A 19,955-nucleotide genomic window follows, 5' to 3' on the forward strand; every position below is an offset into this window, starting at 1 on the left:
CCTCTATGGTTGGCTGCTATGCTTTTATCCACAGGATGAAAGAGGAAGACCTTATTGTGGGCTACAGGGAGGAGACATTTCTTACTAGCACCGGTGGACCAGGCTGTCTTATTATGTGCTTTTATTACCACCTATAGTTTGGTGTAGAAAACACTACAAACTGATGAAGTTAGAAATGTTCCTTTAACAAGTAGAGTAGTAGGAAGAATTCTCTCCCATGATTTTCCTCACTTAAATCCTCTTCTCCTCCCCCTGTCCCTTTCTCCCATCCCTTTCCTTGCCTATTTTCCTCTAGGGTAATATAGATTTCTGTACCCTATTGAGTATATATATTATCTCCTCTCTGAGTCACTTCTGATGAGAATGAAGGCTCACTCATTCCCCATCTTCCCCCCTTCCCCTCTACTGTAGAAACTTTGTTTTTCCTTCTTTCTTTTTGCAAGGCAATGGGGTTAAGTGACTTACCTAAAGTCACACAGCTAGGTAATTATTAAGTGTCTGAGGACAGATTTGAACTCAGGTCCTCCTGACTCCAGGACTGGTGCTCTACCTACAGTGCCACCCAGCCTCCCTGAGATTTTTCTTTTACATGAAATATCTTAGCCGGTTCTACCTCTCCTTTCTCTTTCAGTACATTCCTTTCTTGCCCATTGACTCTATCTTTATAATATATCATACCTTCATATTCATCTCCCACCTGCCTTGTCTATACATGCTCCTAACTGCCCTAATTAGAAGGTTCATCTGAGTTATCAGTATCTTCTTCCCATGCAGGCATACACTCAGTTCAACATCATTAAATCTCTCATCATTTGTCCTTCCTGTCCACCCTCTCTATGCTTCACCTGAGTCCTGTACTTAAAGATATTTCCTATTCAGCTCTTGTTGTTTCAACAGGAAAGTTTGAAAGTCCCTTATCTGAATGAATGTCCATCTTTCCCCCTGAAAGAGGATATAGTTTTGCTGGGAAGTTGTTTCTTGGTTGTAATTCAAGCTCTTTTGCCTTCCTGAATACTGCTGCCATGGACCCAGGCACCCTGCAGGCTGTTCCTGCATGGCTGCAGCCAGTTTGCTCTGGCGCAGTATGACCCTTTCCAGCCCTGGTGTAATAGACCTTTCCTGTGGATCTTTCAAATCATCTTGGGCTGGAAAATTGTTTCATTTAGTTTTTCTGTGGGTTCTGCCACTCTAGAATTTGGTAGTATTTAAAGGCATTTGGAAAGATCAAAGGGAGAAGAACTTCTGAGATTTCATGCCTTCATTCAGCCATCTTGGCTCTTCCCACCCCCCACCCCCCATCGGTCATATTCTATTATTGACTAAAGAGAAGGTGCTAAAATGATAGTTCCTTTAGTAGTACTGGTGTTATGAGGAGCTATACTGCAGATTATATAAGACTTTAATCTTCAATAAAATAAACCATGAGTTGAACTAGTTTTATACACTCTTCAGGAAGTTTACATTGAACTGTTAGATCAGACAGCAGAAAACTTGAAGCAGGTCTACAGAAAGAGTTGATCATGGTCCCCATCTCACTATACAGGCTGTGCGTGTTGCAAAACTCCAAATCACAAAAGTCCTAAGAAGAAATTTTGAATTAATGGAAGCTGAGAAATCCAAACTCCTTGTAGTTGAAGAGATGCAAAAGGTGGTAGTGGAGAAAGAAGGAGAAACAGAGAAGATATTATAGAGGCAGAACACAGGCAGCAAAAATGCAGTTTCAGCAGAAAATAATAAAGAAACTGAGAAATCAATTTATGAAATTAGAGATACTGCATTCCTGGCCTGAGAGAACAGATGCAGAATACAACTCTGCATACAAACATGCCACTTCAAACAAGCTCAGACTAACCCCGGAATATTCAATTAACATCTAATTTGGCAGCAGCATCCCCAGAATATTCATGGACTCCTCTTGTGCTTTCAAATATCCAGATGCCAAAACTAGGAGAGAAATCTCTCTCCTCTCTAAGGAGGACCCAAAGCCCATTAAGAAAAGCTCCAATGGAAACAAAAGCCAAGTACAGGTTGTTGTACAGAGCTGGAAAAACTTGTCTGTACCAAGATATGGCAGACGGGGGTTGGGGGGGGGATCATCAGGACAATGGTTAAAATGATTCTTCTGACAATTCACAAAAATACTGCTCATTCTATTCTGTTCTCCTTGAAATAGGTCTGGTTTATCCACAGACTGCTGGACACAGCTCCCTGGAAGTCAGGTGATTTTCTTCAACCACAATTCTTTCAAACTCCCTCTGTATATTTCTTTATAAGTTTAGGTTCTTGCGAATAATAATCAGTTATTGATTTTCTAAATGGCAACCTGCAAATGTTTACATCAGATCCTGAAAAATGGATTTACAGGCCAAAGGGATCCAGAAGTATGGTAAGTACAGTAAAAAGAAACTATAGCAATGTCTGGATCTCAGGGCTTATTATATTCCCTTTTGGGTCCAGAACCAGAATTCACAGATGCAACTGAAATCTACTCCATGGAGGTTCTTTGAAAAAGGCTGTTCTAAGTGAATGGATTCTGCAAAATATGCAGCCAGTTGGCCCATAGATCTTGCCATACAACCAGAAACTCCTGAAAATTTCTTGCTGGCACATCTTAGATGTGTGGACGTTGTGTATAGGTGGGGAGATTTTGCAGCAACAGGTTCAGGGATAGAGAGCTCCTGCTTCTAAGGTCCTTAAAACTAAACCTCTCCTACACTGTGTTTTATCTCTGACCAGGGAGCTAGGAGCAAGTTATTATTTAGCCCATTCTACCTCTCCTTCCCCTTTCTCTCTGACTTGGGTGCTGCTTCTTTTCAGCTCAGCCTGAGAATGGGCTAGGGCTGTGACAATCCCTACATACTTGTACCTCTCTATGGCCCAACATCTCTACCTATTTCTGAAATCAAGCCTTATGAATGCTCTGATAACTCTGTAGGTCAATGATTCTGGCTACTATTCACCAAAAGTCTAAATATAGCTAACAAGTATTAGTTACCCCATATGTCCTTCTCATTGGCTAGTTGGTAACTACTTCATCTTAGGAGGCTAAGGGGGTCAGCTTATTTTCCCTTTACAAACTGTCACTGGAAGGGCACCATCCTGCCAAGGGACCTGAAAAGGAAGAAAAGTCCCTTTTGAGCAGTGCCACAGAAAGAGTCTGAATAGACACATGTCTGATTGGTCTGGGAGACACTACCTAGATCTATCAAGACCCTAAAATTGGCTCTTCTGAAAGCAATAGTAACTGAGTATGTTTCTTCTAAAGATGTCTCTAGTTGGACAAGGAAACTAGACAAGAAGATGGTCTACATTTATAGGTGGTGTTAAAAGATGCTCTGGGAATCCATTGTGACAAGAGGGTAGCTTAAATATGAAATAGAACATTGTTGTTAGAACCTTTCCTGGGCTGTACACTGTGGAAGTATTGTAATTGGAAACATGTTTTTATATAAGTTCAATTTTGAATTCAATTTTGCATTCTTTGTGTTTCCTATATCTTCAAAGTTCTTGCTAAATTGATTAAAAATAAACTAAAGAATCCACATGGCAAAGAACAAAAAGCACAGAAAGGTTGAGAGGGAATGTCATGTGTGAGGGACAGGTCACTTTAACTGACACTGGACACATTAATGTCTAGATGTAAACTATATTTTTTGAAGTGGGTCACAGTTTAAATATTTTCAATTGGTTTAGCTCCTTAAAAATTTTATAATTTAGCAATTTAAGCAGAGATTGAAGCTTGCTCTGAAGGCATGTTCCTCCTCACAAACTTCACCTTCCTTCTCAATTTTAAATATATTTTAAGTATTTTATAGGCTCCATAATTATTCTCAATATATTAAACTATCTATATCGTGTGTGTGTGTGTGTGTGTGTGTGTGTATTATATAGGGCCATTTTCTCCTCCTTGCTTCATTCAGAGTGCTTAGCACTTAATATTTATTGATTAATGGAATGATATATATAATTGTCATTTTCTAGTACTGTTCTATAGAGTGATATCAAAACTATATTTCTTTTATAAATTAAAAACAAAATACTTCAAAAACTTGAATTTATTAATCATACTATTTTGGGGGATCCTGTCATTCTAAATTTTGCCTTTTTACCTCATAAAAACTACTATAAGGAAACATTTTAAAATCTATGAAGGACTTTATATATATGTAAAAAATGATTACTATCATCAAACCCATGTTCCTACAAATATGACACTTTGCAAAATTTCTCCAAATTTGCAGCATATCCTACAACAGTTTCCTAATTTAGTAGTCTAGTACCTTTGTTTAAAACTAAAAACCCCAAAAAACAAAGTCCAGCATGGTCTGTTATTAGTGAACATCATGCTATAGTGCATATTACTTCCTTTTTATATATCTACAGACCATCTCTATTTCATCATTCACTTAATTTGTGGAATGACTTATGGAAACTGAAATAATGTAAACAAATATCAAAAAGAATAAAGTTAACTTAAAGGATTTATGTTTCTAGAGGATTAGTGATTATTGAAGGCAGCTCTTTGAAATACTACTAATTTCCTTTATTTGAGGATTACATTTCTTCTCATTCTTGAAGATCACTCCACCCCCCTGGAGCCCCTTCTTTTGACTGGCCAGTTCCTCCTGGAACCTCCACTTTGTGGAAAGTGTTCAGGACAGCCATGTTACTCCTTCAATTTTTTCTAGCCTCCTTTGCTGACTCTGGACTTCTTTCTCTACTATGTCCTCTTATGGGGTATTTTTCCCCTTCCCTTCCTCCTTCCTGCATTTCAACTTTCCTTTTATATGTTGTTCTCCCATTAGAATGTAAACTTCTCAAGGATAAGAATTGCCTTTCTTTTTTGCTTATATTTGCCTAGTGTTTATCACAGGATCTGGTACAAAGTAAGCACTTATAAATGCTTCTTGATTTGACTTGACTACAATCAGATCAGTAAGACACCATGGAAAGCATAAAAAATGAATATGTAATTTCCATATTTTTCTCAGAACTACTTTATATATATATATATATATATATATATATATATATATATATATTTTATTTTAGTTCTGACAATGAAAAATTTTTGTACTGCAGCTCTAGAAAAACTAAGTTTGGATTAGAACATGACTTGGACCCAATTAAAGAATTCATTATTCCTTTTACTACAAAGAAAAGGCTTATTTTCCATAAATGTCCCTAGTAGATTTTTGACAACATATTCTTTTATTTTGCTTATCTTCGCTATTCTGTTTTATTTACTAGGTTACTTGATTTCTATAGATACCAATTAGTCTGAGGTCTCATATACTAACTTAAGTACTAGAGATTTTCATTACCTGAATTTAGCTCTGTCCACAATCTAATGATAATTTCTTCCAATTTTTCTCCCAAAATATTTTGCTTTTCTCAAGTTTATGAATGTAGACAGAGCTGGACAATTCTAGAACTATATGTCTAACAGGAGGAATGCATTCAAATATGCTGCCTAATCTCTCTGGTGCTTAGCAAGTCATCCATACCAATAGTTACAAAACTGGGAGGGGATCATAGTAAACTCTGCAATATGAGACTTAGGGCAATACTTGGGTATTTTGCAGAGTATATTCTTATCCAAACCAGTAATAATAGTTATCTACAGTTTGAAATATCTTTTTTATTTCCCCTGTTACATCACAGAGTCATAGAAAAATAGGTGAAAGAGACTTCAGAGAAAAACTTGGGCTCTCAGTGGTGAAGTGACTGGTTCATGACCACAAAACTATTATCAAAGGCACTTGAATCCGATACTCTTGACACCAAGTCCTGAAGCAGTAGATAAACACATGAACTTTGAGTCACTCAAAATACCATGAATTCCAATTGTCAATTTAATGAATTTATCCACTTTGTGGGGGAAAAAGTATTAACACCTCCTTTTTCCCAAAAAAGGTACAAATTATTTCATGTCATGAAATAGAATTAAGTAAATTATCAAGAGACAATGCAAAGTTAATAATGCAAAAATCTGAAATGACAGACATACAAAAAAAATCAATAGATTACTTTTTTCTTTTAAACCACAGGTCATTCAGGCAACAAACATTATATTAAATACTATTATTTCTTAAAATCAGGTAGGAAACAATAGCAAAAATGGACATTAAAATAAAAATACATTGTATAAAAATACCTTTTATTTTCCTTAATTATCCATGTACTACTTTCATGATCAATAGATGAATAGAGTTTTCCTTCCAGGTATGGCTGCTTTTTTATAGCAATACTGATATGATCAGGAGAAAACCGTACTTCAATGTTCTCTTTAGAAATATCTTCTGAAAGTTGTATTGTTATTGTCAAATCTTCATCAGTCTGCTGCCAGTAATATAAAGGTTCTATGGTAAAAAGAAAATACCCTTCAGATAAGTTCTGATCCGGCTGGAGTACAGTAAGTCACACATTGCTTCTAAGGCAAGTGAAGCAGTTGGAAGAGCACTAGATTTGAAGTGAGAACTATGTTCAAAGGCTGGTTCTGCCACTTAGTTGTTATGATCAGGATCAAGTGCCTCACTTTCTTTGGGCCATATCCATCTAAGATCCTGAGGAAATGAATGTGAGAGAACATCACCTATTTTGGGGGACTGCCATTATCACATTTTGTACAAATATTGAGCTTGTAGCAAGTCAGTAAAACACAAAGATCCTTTTCAAGTAATCAATCAATCAATAAGTATTCACTAAGTAACAGCTATGTGCCAGACACTGAACTAGACAAACTGCTCTCTAGCTTTGACCAACTTAATTAATTAAGGAAAAATTCCTCACCAGGAAGATGGTCATTAGGTCATGTGCTGCATGACCATTACAAAATATTTAACAAAGAAAAACCACAAAATATCCATCAGTTCTAGGAAGTCCCCTTTCATTTCTGCAGTGCTACAGAGGAGAAAAATGAAATCTAAATCATTAAGAATCACATGATTTTTATTTTGCCTATAAATTTAACTATTGGCTAGTGACCAATGAATGCACATATTATATGGAAGTGAATTCCACCAACCTCAACATTTTCATTATAAATGAAACAAGACTTAAGGAAATTGAAGCTAAATGGACAAATGAAGTTCAAGTTCTCACTGGAAAGTCAAACAGCAGAATTGAATACTTGATTTTATCATTCACCAAAAGGCAACAGGAAATATAATTTCATGGTCACTTCATAACACAGTGTTTTACATAAGTAAACATTTCCAAAAAGATCATCACGAAGATAAATGTATAACATCTATGGAAGAGAATGTTAAGGTAGAGAAACTTTGTGGAGAATTTTCTTTTTAACAATATTATATTTGGGTATTTCAATGCAAAGATTTCAGTGGGGTATTTCAATGCCTCTATAGTAGGACAGAAAAAATAAAATCAAAGATATGGTTCAAGAATAAGAAATAAGAGAGACCTAGAGCTTATAGTCTATATGAAGATCTCATTCCTTTAATCAATGATATTTTGTTCAAAAAGGGAATTAATAAGCACAAGACAGTGCAAGAACAATAGGACATTTTAAAAATGGATTATATCCTAACATACAGAAAATGAATGATGATCAACAAGGAGATCACTTCTGAATCAGTCAACTGTATATAGTCAGGTCCAAGATATGTTATAAGAAAGATAAAATTCAATAGCACATTAGAAAAATATATGTAATTAATAATAACTCCAGGCTTATTTAAACAAACTATTAAAGTAAACAAATAGGAAGCAGATAAAAGAACTGACAACAATATCAAATGGACAATTTAAAAAAATGATAAACTAGACATGTGGCACTGCTATCTATAAAATGTCACAAAATCTAAAGAAAGGCCCACTGCACAACAGAAAGATTCCTGAGAAGATTTAATCTAAGACACAAAGAAAAATAATGTAATATGAGAATGGAAGAGAAATAATTTGTGCCAATGTAAAAAATAACAGTTCCATTGTATTTAAATAACAAACTAAAAAAACAGGTTTGCAATAAATATTTATTAAAATGACAGAACAAGGAATGTTACTTCAGAATATTCCAAAGCACTTATTAACTAGGTAATAATGCCCTCTAAAAAAATTAACATGTTCTTGGAATAAAGACGTGTAATAGCCAAAATGAAGAATTATAATCTGGCCAAATATGGCCAGATTTTGTGTACTGGTGTGATAGTTAAGGAAGTATATTCATAAAACTTAAATATGTCTCAAGGAAGAAAACCAATAAGATCAAAGGATTCTGGCAAAATAAAATAAGCAGAAGAAACTGGAAAAAAGGAATAATTTAAGGGAAAATGATTAAGTTATATAAAAAGAAGAAATAGCTATCATGGGAGCAAATGAAGTGAAAAACATAGGCTAGACACCACAAATTAGGTGTGCTGTTAAGGTACAAACTAGATAATCCTAATTCCCTTTTCAACTCTGATATTCTATGACTGCAAAGTATCTTAAAAGTTGCATATGGCAAAGCAATTAAACTTTTTCTTGTGGTCAGAAAGGACAGGGATAAAACTAAACAGAATCAGAACATGCTATTTTCATAAGTTGCTAATTTCCTATTACTAGGGGTCTTGAAGTAGAGTTTATAAAAATTCTTGCCAGAAATATTGTCCTGGGGATTCTTGCTCATGTAGTCTGCTCAAACTTCTAAAGTTATGACTGCACATGGGTCCTAGAGGTTATGTTTTTGGGGGCAAAAATAAATGAGGCTAAAAAAAGGCCAGAAACATAAATGATGTTGATTCAATATGGATTCACTAGAGTTAAAAAGAACTTGAGATTGAAATCACAAGTTATATTTTCATATTTATGAAATATTTCATATTTATTTCAAATTTATGGTTATTTTTTATAATTTATATTCATTAAGGGTATTAATGAGGTCTGAGCAGAAGCAATCTTCAAAATGAAGAATTTTCTGGTCTGGCTTTATACTGGGAAAGAGTATACCACCATGACCAGGGAATGGATGAGGACGATGGTTGAGCTGAAACCAAGCAGAGTAGATGGTAGCAAATAAAGAGAAGAGCTGGCAAATGAAGAGCATTTTGGTAGCAACAAAGAAAACGTTTTAGATTTCCAGGTGATACTGGATAGCATAAGGCGTGTAATCCGATAACTTTTTTCTCTGTACTGTAAATCTCCTTTAACTTCTTTTATACTATATTAAGAGAAAGTAGATTAAAAAAAAACTATACAACATGCTTTGATAATTTCAATGGATATATTAAGACTTTTCTATGTATTTTGAATAAGGTAAAACAATGTTTAATATTTAAGTAAGAAACACATGCTAAGATTATGTGGACACTATACTAGACATTAAGTATAAATAATGTAAGAATGTAGGAAGAACTTTGTCATCAAAGATCTAATAGCCTAATTAAGGAAGCAGGAAAAACAAACACAAACAAAACAATACTATTTACAAAGATATACATAAGTAAGCGGAAAGAATTTAGCCAAAAATAGATTAAAAGCAATATTACCTTTATCATTATCTTTCATTTTCTCATCTTTATTTTCTTCACTCTGCTTCTTATCATGAACAAATCTGAAGGATTTGCAGGAAGCAATCATTAGACCATTGCCACCAGGCTCAATAGCAGCATAATGTGGAACTGATTTGCCATGAAGTATTTTACGCTCAGTAATTTCATATTTTTGAATCTCTGTAGAAAAAGAGAAAAGTAATTTTAAAATAAGTATAAAAAACTTCCTCTTCCCCCCAATTTTTAAAATATTTCTTAAAACTAGGTTTTAGAAAAATGCATTAAAAGAATGAGTTGTCAATTATGACAATGTTCTCATGACAAAAAAGTTTGCTTCACTTCTGTCAACAAGCATTTCTTCACAGTTATATGCAAATAAATTTATGTGGGCTAAATATTTTTAGCTTTCCTGAAGAAAGAAATGGCAAACCACTCCAGGATTTTTGTCAAGAAACAAGGACAGTATGGTCCAAATGGTCAGAAAAAGTCAGACATGACTGGACATCAACAAAAATTCTAAATGTTTTAAGGCAGCTTACTAGGGAAATTCTAAAATGATTTTATATAGTTAATCACTCACCTCATAACTATTTTTATGTAAATAATCCTAATTTTGAAAACCTCCTTATTATTGTCAAAGTGCTCATCACCTCCTAGTCAATTAGGCTTAATACCTAGGTGTCTAGTCCTCTCTTTTCTGAAACTGCCACCACCCTGGTACAGACCCTTATCACCTCACACCTGGACCACAATAGGTAGTTGATAGGTCTCCCCAATTTGGCTCTTCCCATTTCAATACATATTTCACTTGGCTATCAAAGCGATTTTCCTAAAGTACAGATCTGATCATGTCACCACTACCAATTCAATAAACTACGGTGACTCGGTACTTATTACCTCCAGAAGCAAATATAAATTTTTCAATGTGTTTTTAAAAGGTTTTTCACACTCTAGCGCTTCCCAGTCTTCTGTCCCTGAACATGCACCAGACTTGGAATGCTTTCCCTCTTCACCTTCTTGTCTCAGCTAAAAATCCCATTTTCTGAAAAAATCCTTTCCACTTAATGCTAATTGCCTTCCCTCTGAGATTATCTTCCATCTACTCTATGCATCTTGTATGTAGGGCAGTTAGGTGACATAGTTGATAGAATGCCAGTCCTGAAATCAGGAGGATTGAGTTCAAATCTGTTTCAGACATTTGAGTTTCACTAGCTGTGTGTCCATGGGAAAGTCACTTAAACCTGATTGCCTCTCTTCTGGGGCTATCTCCAGTCATCCTAATTTATATCTGGCCACTGAACTCAGATGGTTCCAAAGAAAAAAGTGAGTACAGCACCCCCTCACTCAAATCCAATTCACATTCCTGCCATGGCATCACCTCCCTGAAGTCACAGTCTTCTTTGAGAACAAAGGACGAACATCACCATCTTGTATATACATAATTGTTGATATGCTGCCATCTCCCGTTAGATTGAAAGGTCCTTCAGAGGAGAGACTGTTTTTGCCTTTTTTTGAATCCTCACTGTTCATCATATAGTAAGCCCTTAATAAATGCTTGATGATTGACTTAAAATGAAGTATTCGCATAATGTACAATAGGATGAGATATACCAGTAAAATATAAATAGTACTATTACCTTATAATTTCCAAAAATAGTATATGTATCCAGAACTAAAGTTCTTTACTAGCTTTACATTAACAGAAAAAAGCCCCTTCTAAACAGATATTTCTTAACAGATTGTATTGGACTAAAGAATTCAAACACAGAGCCCAGAAATCAATAAATCATGCAAAGTAAAGCCAGGTTACAGGGCTCAAATCAAATAACTCTAATACAAATCAACTTAATAATTCTGGTTTAAAAAAATAAAAAACCCTTTCCCCAAAAAAGATCAAATTGTTAAAAGAAAAAAGTAACACCTAAACCTAATGTAAAGACCTTTTCTAAAGAAGTGAAACCTTTATGAAATTATTGTAAACAGGAAAATTGTTGGAAGAAATGAAGACAGAAATCCTCTTCACATAGAACAATATTCCCTATTCTCATGGAATACTACTCTGAACCATACATTGTATATTGTTAGAAAGGCAGAATTAGGACCAACAAACTCAATGAATCTCAAAATACAAGAAATAGGAAAAAAAGAATTGACCATTTTCAGCCATTAGAAGCACTGTTAGTGAAAATAAGGGATTTTACAGAGAATAGAAATAGAAAAGTCTTTAAGAGTTGAGGCTTAGTGAAGGAAATTTCAAACTATATCAACATATTTGATTTTCCCCCATATTGTATATTTCTTAGTACCCATGAATTTTAGTATTGGCAATCCTTTCAATAAGAATTCTATTAAATAAAAAGTACTCTGATGCAGAAAGATGTAATTGCTAATGCTCTGGCCCTATGCACCCATAAAAAAACAAACCGTACGCAAATTTGAGAAATAATCAGGGATGGGTTTATGAATGCACATGTCAAAGAGAGATTCAAACATTTCAAAACTTTTGATATTTTACCTTTACTTATCTTACTGATAGTAATCCACTCCAAAGAAACATAGTAGCCACTTCCTTTCCGATCTAATTCTTCTTTCTCGACTCGAAGAAGTATGGTAGCTACTGAATGGTCATCAGATTTTATAATACTGTGAAGTATAACAAATGGATCTCCAAGATCTTCATTAAACACAATCTATAAGAAAAAATAAAAGGAGAAATTAACATATTTAAGTGATAAATTTTGAAAAAAGAACTTAAGGTTCATTTTAACAAAGGAAGAAAATGACACAAAAGGCAATCCACTATTATTGTGACTTGGCAGTTTAAACTAGTTTTGAACAAAATAACTTTTGAATATAAAGATATAACAATAAAGAGATGGGCAATTCAGAATGAAAAATGATACAACATCTAAAATTCTCCTTGGAAATGGAACATTGGAACAATGAATATAGTGCTTAAAATCATATTCCAAAATACTAGGATACTGTGAAAAAAACAAATTTGATACCAGACTCTAGGTATGAATTAGAAAGTGAAAAGAAGACCTCTGTACTCAGTATATTAAATAGAAATAATGATGATTGTATATCCTTTATTCTCAAAGACCATGACATCAGGGGAGGTAATACCATGACAAGTACATGAACTAGATTTGAGTGAAGGGGTGCTGTGCTAAGTCCAGCCTCACTTTCTCCTCCAGAGTCATCTGGATTCAGTGGTAGAGTATGAATCAGGATGATTGGAGATGACCTGGATTCAAGGCAATCAGGGCTAATTGACTCGCCCATGGTCAAAAACTCATCAGTATGAGGCAGAATTTGAGTCCTCCTGACTCCAAGGTTAAGTGCTCTATCTACTGTGCCACCTAGCTTCCCATAGAGAGATATAATAATACCTAAGGACCCACCTCCCTCCTCCATTTCTTTCATCTCTCAAAAAAACTATTCTTCCTCCTACATCCTTAGAATTTTTTTCTATGTTGCTTTGAAATTACAGAGCTGGAATATTTTAATAACAATTACTGGCATTCTATAATGCTTTAAGGCACACTTGAATCTAACAAATCTGAGTTAAATGCCACAACTATTATCATTGCCATTTTAAAGTAACTTACTTGCCAAAGGACATAAAGTGGTCTCAAGTGGGATATGAACTCAGGACTTCTTGACTCTGAATCCAAAGTTCTATGAACTATCTGGTCATATTGTATAATTCAAATAAGGGCTCGGGTAAAAAAAAAAAAAACCTCATTAGCTTTCCTCTCCTTGTCCATAATGAAAAAAGGACATAATCAAGTTGTTCTTTACTGACTGATTGTCACTTGAAATAGTGATTATTACATAAAACTGAGTGCAAAGTATTTATTTTACACATTGATTTTGCATGCAATTTATTTTAACTAGAACCGAACAATTTTTCAATGGATATATTTATTTATGGTACAATCACCCAACCAGATAGGCAGGTTTGTGGTATCAAGCTTTCCCTCTCCATTATGGCTTAAATATTGACAGTTCTTCCTCTAAAACAGTTCTTGCATTTGTACCTTTCTCTCCCTTCAACTAATTCAGACATTCACTATCGTTGTCTGAACTATAGCAATAGTTTCCTAAGTGGTTTCCCTTTCTTCACTCTCTCACTAATACTGCCTCTATAGAATCATCTAAGTTAATTGTATTATGAACCCTTCAGTTTGGCATTTAAAAGGTTTCTGAAATCTATCTTTAACATATTCTAAGTGCATCCAAACTATCTGTCCCAGAGCCCAGAAGTTCACTGATTTTCTCTGTGCCTGAAATATTCACCCTCCTCAGGTTTATCTCCCCAAATCCTGATCTTCAACTAGGTGCCACTTTCACCATCCTCCAAGTTGTTACAGCACCTTCCCTCCTAAATATACTCTATATTATGTTATATAGTATACATCACTCTCACTGAGTCTAGTATAAAGTACAATTTCCTTGAAATCAATAACACTTTCAATTTTCATCCCTAACCAAAAGGAAAAACCTGGATTACTCTCAGCATCCATTTCCTCCACTCATTATATGCAGCTAAATGGAGAAAAATCATACAACTGTCCTGACTGCATGCACAGAAATTTTTCTAACTTTAATAACCTCCCTCAACAGAAGTTATTCCAAACATTGTCTTCCTTTGTAAAGATTTCTACAGCTCCCATTCATCCTTTCTCTCTCAAATGAAGTCCTCCTTTCTCTCCTAATCTTAAAACACTATAATATCATCTGCTTTCTCTTCATTTCCTTCAGACTTAGATAATAAAGTGGTCCTTCTTACTAAGGTCAACTATTCTACATGATCATCATATCAACCTCTCTCCATTCCAGTTCTCTCAAATATCTGTATTCCTTATCAAATTTTCAACTCCTCCCTAACTACTGGTTCTTTCTGCAAAGCCAGAAAATAAGCTCTTTAAAAAATCCTCACTATCTGAGGATCTTCTTTTCTTAAGCTATTTTCCTATACACAGTCAAAAAACAAACCAAAAAATTCCAAGGAAAAAAGGTGCCTACATTCAGTTTCTTCTTCTTTCCTTTCACTCATTCCTAAACACTTTGCGATCTGATTATCCTTACCTACTTATCCCTCAACATATCCCAATAAACTTTCTACAACATCCCCAGTATCTCTTTACTCACACTTGCCTAAATTCAGATTCTTATCCCCACTCACCCAGATTATTGTTAATGTTCTCTTAAATCTCCCTGTCCAAAATGGAACTCTCCAACTCCAACCCATCCACCACAAAGTTACACTGTACACTCTAATAGCAACATGGGTGGGAGTGACGATCAACCTTAGAGGACTTGCTCATTTCATCAATGCAACAATTAGGGACAATTTTAGGGTACCTGCAATGGAAAATACCAACTGTATCCAAAGAAAGAATTGTGGAGTTTAAACAAAGACCAAAGACTATTACCTTTAATTTTTTTAAAAAGCTATCTTATTATATAATTTTGATATCTCTTATATTTTATTCTTTCCTTAAGGAAATGGTTTCCCTCTCAACACATTCAATTTTGATCAATGTATACCATGGAAACAATGTAAAGACTATCAGACTGCCTGCTTGGGGGGGGGGGGGAGTAAGATAGTGAGATTGGGAGGGGACTGTAAAATTCAAAAAATAATAAAAAAAAAAGTGATTCTCCTTAAGTGAAAATCTGACTATGTCATCCCTCTACTCAAACTCCAATCACTCCCTATTGCCTCTAAAGGGCTTGTCTTTCAAAATCCTTCACAACCTAGGCTCATACTAGTTTTCCAGACTCATATATTATTTCCTTCTCCATATTCTACAATCAAGACAAAATAGACTTCTCTCAATCCTTGAATTTACTCCTTTTTCACCTCAACCCTTCTGAGAGATAGCTGAAGCACTTTGTACTACAAAACCTTTACTGAGTCCTCTGAGTCAAGTTCAGTCAATAAACATTTATTAAGGGCCTAGTATGTGCCAAGCACTGAAAGACAAGAAATCAATCTGATGGTGAAGATGCCTAAGAATAACTTGCAATAACATGCAAACAACTAAGAATAACTTTTCATCAAAGGTAGGACTTTAGCTGAAGGAAGTCAGAAGATCAAGATGAGAAAACACAAGAGTTCAAGGCAAGGAAAAGAATGAAAATGATTGGATTTGAATGATGGAATATCTTTTGTAAAAAACAGCAAAAAAGGCCAGTGTCACTTCACTGGGCCACAGAGTACAGGAGGGATAGGAGAGAGAGGAAAGTCTGGTTTAAGAAGACTAAAAAAAGACTGCATATTTTATTCTATAAATCAAAAACTTTTAAGAAAAGAATAAGAATGGAAAAGTAAGAGGGGAACAGATTATGAAAGCTTTTAAAAGTCAAACAAGAGACTTTTATATTTGATCTGAGAGACAAAAAGGCAGGCACTGGTGGAGTGATATGGTTAGACCTGTGCTTTACTAAGATTAATTTGACAGCTAAGCATAGGATATACTGGAGTGGTTAGATTTTTAAGGCAGAAAGATATATCAGAAGGCTGTTGCAGTAATCCAGTCATGAGATAGATTATTACAGTATCAGAAGAGAAGCAGACATATTTGAGTGATATTAAAAAGTCAAAATGACAGGACTTGATAAATGATTGTACATAAGGAATAAGAGAAAGTCAGGAATCAACTGATGCCTAGGTGTTGAGCCTGGTTGATTGGGAAAATGGTGTCCCCTCTGCTACAGGACAGAAAGAAGGAATAGTTTCAGGGTAAAGATGCTAAGTTCAATTTTGGACTTGTTAAAGTTTAAGCCCAATGGGATATCCATTTTGAAATGTCTATTAAGCAGTTGGGGATGTAAGATGGAAGTTTGTTGGTGTTGTTTAGTTGCTTCTGTCATGTATGACCCTTCATAACCCAGGTTTGTGGATTTTTAGGCAAAGATAATGCAATGATTTATCATTTCCTTCTCCATTTCAATTCACAGATGAGGAACTGAGGCAAACAGAGTTAAATGACTTGCCTGGTATCATACAACTAGTAAGTGTCTGAATCCAGATTTGAACTCAGGTCTCCAGACTTGAACTCAGGCTTCTATTCATTTTGTTGCCTATCTGTGCAAAGAGACAAGAGATCAGGGCTCAATAAATAAATCTGAGACTCATGTGCATAGAGATATTTGAATCCACAGAATATGATAAGATAAATGAAACAGAACAAAAGGAGATGAGAAGAGGACCCAAGACAGAGCTTTGGGAAACTCCCACAATTAGACTAAGAAGAAACAGTCAGACAGGTCGAAAGAAAATCAAGAAAGCAATGTAACAAAAACCCAGAAAAAGGGCAATATCAGTGAGAGGAGGATCACTGAAAAAGTCAAAGGTTGTAGAGAGAGGTCAAGTTGGATGAGAATGAGAAAAGGCCACTAGATGATAATATCTCTGGCAACTTTAGAATTGGCAGTTCTAATTGAATGGCTATGAGAGCCAGACTAAAGAAATTGAAAAGAGAAATTGAGAAAGCATTCTCAATTTAGCCATGAAGATATGTAGGAAATATATAGAATAGAGAGCTAACAGGGATAGATGGATCAAGTTAAAGTGTTTGAGGTTAGAGGAAAGAGAAACATGGCTGTAGGCAGTAGGGAAGTACACAGTAAGAGAATTGGTTGGGAAGGTGGATCCTAACAACAATTCTGTAAGGTAGTGTTATTATCATCATTCCATCTTACAGGGGTATAAACTGAAACTTTCAGAGATTAAATAACTTGCCCAAAGACACAGTTAATCAATATCTGAGGTGGGATTTGAATTCTGCTCTTCCTGATTCCAGATCCAGCACACTTGCTCACTACCTAACCCAGCTGCCAACAAATGTGAGCACTCTGCTTTTCCTCAAATTAATTTATTCTGTATATAGTTTAATTTATTCTGTATATAACTATATTTGCACATGTCCCTGATAATAAAGTGGAAGCTCCTTGAGAGAATAAGGATTGTCCACTCATTGTATTTGTATTTCTAATGCCTAGCATACACACACAGTTTGTCCTTAATAAAAATGGTGAATGAATGAAGAGGTCATAGACTGAGACTTAAGAATAACTGAATTATATTCAATTCTACTAACTTTAGGTCTCACTTCTGTGAAAAATTGTTTGAAACCAGAAAGCATTTAAGCTTTTCCTATTAGATTAATACAAACAAGCACAAATGGCATTTTCCTTTCTGAAACAAGTGCTTTTCCCATTTTAATGTAATGAACTGCTACTTCTTATTCAATGAATAATTTTGCTAATATTGTCTAATGGTGTATTATTTAGCTTAAAGCAACTGTGAAACAGCTATGTTTTTTAGAACAACCATGACATGTCATATAAAACAGACTACTTAAAGGCCTCAGATAATTCAACAATGTCTATTTAACTAAAGGACATCAATATATGGATCTCTATTATGTCAATTATGCTAGGGTCTATTAGTAATTCTTTAAATAAAATGACAAGCAATTCAGATACCAACTTTTATTTTTAATAGTGGGGGGGAGAGGGAGGGAGGGAGGGAGGGAGGGAGGGAGAGAGAGGGAGAGAGAGAGAGAGAGAGAGAGAGAGAGGGAGGAGAAACCTAAAACTAATTTTTCAGAAAGGAACTTTATGGCGCAGTGGATAGACCACTGGCCCTGGAATCTGGAGAACCTGAGTTCAAATCCGGCTTCAGACAATAATTACTTAGGGCAATAATTACCTTAGGCAAGTCACTTAACCCCATTGCCCTGTAAAAACTTAAAAAAAAAAGGAACTTTAGAGATGATTCCAAAGTAGGATTGGAAATAAAGCAGATTAAAAATGAGATAAAGAATATTAGATGAAAGGCCATGCAGGGACAAAAAAAATTGAACGAGGTAGTCTTATGCTTCCAGGCTTTAAAATATTGCAACAAAAGCAGTTATTCTCAAACTAGTAATGGGACAGGAAAGGCAAAGAAATAGATCAATAAAAAAAAAGCAATCAACATTTATTAAAGAGTATTATGTCCTAGATACTGTGCTAGAGGAGACAACATGTATTACTGATACCCTAACAAATAAATAGCTAGCTAGCAGTTACACTAAACTTTATGACTTGCAAAGTTCTTTGAAAAAATTGCTTCATTTTATTGTTACAATAACCCTAAGGAGATAGGTTATCCCCATTTTTCAGTTGGGGAAACTGAGTCAAATGAAGGTTCAATGATTAGAATAGGATCACAGCTATTAAGTATCTGAAGTATCAGGGCTTCCTGAGTCCAACTGCAGCACTCAGTCTACTGTGATACCTAACTGCCTCTAGATAAGAGTGTATATAAAGTCACAGAAGAATAGAGAAAATAAAAACTTAAGAAATGTTTCATTAATTTACAAATGTACTTTGGAAAATTAGTCAACACATTTTAAACACCATTCTCAATGAATTTTAGCTAGATAATCTAAATATAAATTATAAAACCTTGAAATTGTAACATGTTATTTTAATTATTAAAGTGACAATTCTATCTACTAAACAAATACAAATAATAATTGAGAGTAAAAATATCATTTAGTTCCTCTTTTCACATAAGTTTTATAAACAAAAAAGAAAAAAGGAAAATTAAAAATATTTATGGTAAATATAACAAATGAGAAAAATAGTTATGGTCAGTATGACAAAAAATTGAAATCCAAAAATATAACAAATATTTACAAAGGTAGGTTCCAGTACATAATGGATAGATGGTCAACAGATCTGAAAACGATAATTGTTAAAGACACACAATTGAAGAATATGAAAAAAATGGTCAACCTTACAAATATCAGCAATACAAACTGAAACAACTTTAAGGTAGTACTCTATATTCAACAAGTAATAAAAAAATGATTAAAATAAATGTTGGAATTGTAGAGAAAAGATATATTCATTCATTGTTATTGAATGAATGAAAAGCATTAAGTATTTACTAATAAGCCAAGCTAAGAGAGATGGGTAGTAAAAGAAAAAATCAATATAATGTCTGCTCTGAAAGAAGCTGACTCTTCAATTGAAGGAGAAAAACAACAAAAACTTCAGCTTCAGGGTAGATAGCAAGGACCAGGGGTCAAGTAGAAGTTAGTTATTTCCAGGGCAGCTAGGTGGCACAGCGAATAAAGCACTGGCCCTGGAGTCAGGAGTACCTGGGTTCAAATCCAGTCTCAAACACTTAATAATTACCTAGCTGTGTGGCCTTGGGCAAGCCACTTAACCTCATTTGTCTTACAAAAAAAAAACCCTAAAAAAAAAAGAAGTTAGTTATTTCCTACAAGACTCTTGGAAGCAGTGACTGGTTGGTTGGTTGGTTCTTGTCCTTCATTATCCATAGAGACCAAAACAACATCACTACATTTGAGACAAATTACAGTGTGTACTATTGTAGTTGATCAGATCAATACAAGTTCAGAATGTTCTACCACAGGTCGGGCACAAATA

At 34.7% G+C, this 19,955-nt stretch overlaps 1 protein-coding gene and 1 pseudogene across 2 annotated transcripts in view; one reads left to right on the plus strand and one right to left on the minus strand.

Annotated features, from left to right (window-relative positions):
• Positions 1-19,955, minus strand: part of NUDCD1 (NudC domain containing 1) — a 96,777-nt gene that overhangs the window by 40,220 nt on the left and 36,602 nt on the right. For both annotated transcript variants that reach the window (XM_074201196.1, XM_074201197.1), the window contains 3 exons: positions 12,007-12,181; positions 9,489-9,671; positions 6,158-6,362 (listed from right to left, as the gene is read on the minus strand). In XM_074201196.1, the coding sequence (XP_074057297.1) occupies positions 6,158-6,362; positions 9,489-9,671; positions 12,007-12,181 (563 nt within the window). The remainder of the gene's footprint in view (positions 1-6,157; positions 6,363-9,488; positions 9,672-12,006; positions 12,182-19,955) is intronic.
• On the plus strand, positions 1,368-1,877 carry LOC141496904 (erlin-1-like; annotated as a pseudogene).

This window comes from Macrotis lagotis, chromosome X (assembly GCF_037893015.1).
Source record: "Macrotis lagotis isolate mMagLag1 chromosome X, bilby.v1.9.chrom.fasta, whole genome shotgun sequence".
NCBI classification, from domain to species: domain Eukaryota; kingdom Metazoa; phylum Chordata; class Mammalia; order Peramelemorphia; family Peramelidae; genus Macrotis; species Macrotis lagotis.